The sequence below is a fragment of the Cariama cristata genome, unplaced genomic scaffold (assembly GCF_000690535.1).
Source record: "Cariama cristata isolate BGI_N322 unplaced genomic scaffold, ASM69053v1 scaffold17634, whole genome shotgun sequence".
Lineage (NCBI taxonomy): Eukaryota > Metazoa > Chordata > Aves > Cariamiformes > Cariamidae > Cariama > Cariama cristata.
Genome location: NW_009612504.1, coordinates 3296 through 5301, shown reverse-complemented (window position 1 = coordinate 5301; position 2006 = coordinate 3296). Strand labels below are relative to the sequence as shown.

The 2006-nt window shown below is 57.5% G+C and overlaps 1 protein-coding gene across 1 annotated transcript in view; it reads left to right on the top strand.

Moving 5' to 3' along the window:
- The window catches only part of ZNF335 (zinc finger protein 335), a gene marked incomplete at its 3' end in the record, with an annotated part of 9071 nt that overhangs the window by 4968 nt on the left and 2097 nt on the right, over window positions 1-2006 (top strand). The window contains 6 exon segments of the mRNA XM_009698677.1: window positions 1-55; window positions 214-497; window positions 598-736; window positions 810-1199; window positions 1286-1428; window positions 1777-1904. The exon segment at window positions 1-55 is cut by the window's left edge and continues 20 nt beyond it. Of these exon segments, the coding sequence (XP_009696979.1) occupies window positions 1-55; window positions 214-497; window positions 598-736; window positions 810-1199; window positions 1286-1428; window positions 1777-1904 (1139 nt within the window).

The following is a 2006-nucleotide window of genomic DNA, read 5'->3' as shown; positions in this document are numbered from 1 at the left end:
GGATCTGCTGCTGAACATGAGCACTCAGCGAGAGCTGACCACAGGCTCGCTACAGGTAAGGAGGGCTGAGGGGGACCTGTGCCTGCCCAGAGGTGGCAGGAGGAGGCTTTCCCAGCCCTCCACAGTCTCTTCACAGTGCCCAGCCCTGTTCTGCTTCAGGGGGTGTCTTGCAGAGCCTTGCCTCCCACCGGCTGAGCTGCTGTCCTCACACAGGTGGCAGTGGTGAAGCCGGGTGATTCAGGAGAGGCGCAGGGCCACTGTGAGCAGCAGGCACAGGAAAAGGAGGCAGAGGTGGACTCTGAGGAGCAGCAGCAGCAGAAGTTGGTGACGCTGCACATGGCAGAGCCTGGGGAGACGTTGGTGCAGGAGGCTTACGAGGAGGCGACCCTGGGTGGCTCAGAGCTGCAGCAAATCACTATCCCCTTTGGCGGGACAACAGAGTACAGCATCATCACACCCATCAGTGAGGAGATTCAGGCTCCAGGCACGCTGTACAGGTCAGCTGTATGGGAGAAGCTGGGAGATGGAGGCATTTCTGACCTCAGATGAGGAGGCTTTAGTGGTGAGGAGGATCCTCCCTGACCCTGTCCTCTCCAGCAGTGAGGAGAGCCCTGCGGAGACCTCCCACGCAGTTGTGGTGAGCGAAGCTGTGATGACTGAGGAGGCTCTGAAGGACCATAACAATCACTACATCATGTCGTCCGGCGTTCCGGGGAGTCAGTTCCATCACATTGAGGTAAGGAGCTGAGCTTTCTCCCCATCTTGGGCAGCAGTGTGAGCAGGTGTGACTAGGTGTTTCTCTCTCTCAGCCCCTCAGCGGGGATGCTGCCTTTCCCTCGCCTGCGGAGGGCCAGGAGGCACAGCCTGCCGGTGTCAAGTGGCCCCTGGTGCAGTGTGTCACCAGGCAGCTCCAGAAGGACTCGTCTTTATCCTCAGCCTCCGAGGGGCAGGAAATCTCATCCCCAAAGGTCAAGTGGCCTGTGCTCCAAGGCATGGCCAAGAAGCTCTCATGCAAGGTTTCCACAGCCAAGAAGCTTTCGTGCAAGATTTCCACAGCCAAAAAGTTTTCATGCAAGATTTGCACAGCCATGTTCACAGGGAGAGCAGAAATGGAGAGTCACAAGAGAGCCCACATTGGGCCCAGCACCTTCAAGTGTCCTGACTGTCCGTTCACTGCAGCCCTCTGGCCGGAGGTTCGGGTAAGTTTCGTGGCACAGAGGAGCCCTGGGAACAAGAGGTTTGGAGAAACAGGCTTTCTGATGCTGTGCTTTTCCTTCTGCCCCAGAGCCACATGGTCCAGCATGCCAGCCTTCGGCCGCACAAGTGTACCCACTGCAGCTTCGCCTCCAAGAACAAGAAGGACCTACGCAGGCACATGCTGACGCACACCAACGAGAAGCCCTTTGCCTGTCAGATCTGTGGGCAGAGGTGAGTGAAGCCTGCTGTGTTGTTGCTTCTTCGAGAGATCCTGTAGAGCTCTTCAAGGCTCAAGAGAAGATAGAGGCTATTGGCGAAGGGCTGGCTGTCCTGACCCTAACCCTGTTAGGGAGGACTCTGCCCTTAGGAACAGTTCCTGCTGCAGGTGAACCCAGCTTCATCTCCAAGGAACTTCTATACAGGGAGATTCAGTATTTGGGCCTGATGGAAGCATTTTGGGAGCTGGGACAGGCAGTGTCGGAGGACATGCTCCTGGCATCTGTGGTCTGGGTCTCTGCAGAGAGCATAGAGACCCTGTGCTGCCCATGGCAAACCACTTCACTCTCGTTCCTCCCGTAGGTTCAATCGTAATGGGCACCTCAAGTTCCACATGCAACGTTTGCATAAGAGGCCGGGGGCGCCTGCAGCTGCTGCCCAGCAGACCATCATACTGAACAGCGACGATGACACGCTGGCCACCCTGCAGAGTAAGATGTGTCCCTGTGACCAGGGGTGACCTGCAGCTTTCTTGTGGCCAGAGCCCTGTGTTGGGGATTCACCCGGCCTGTGGGGCAAGATGGGTCAGGGGC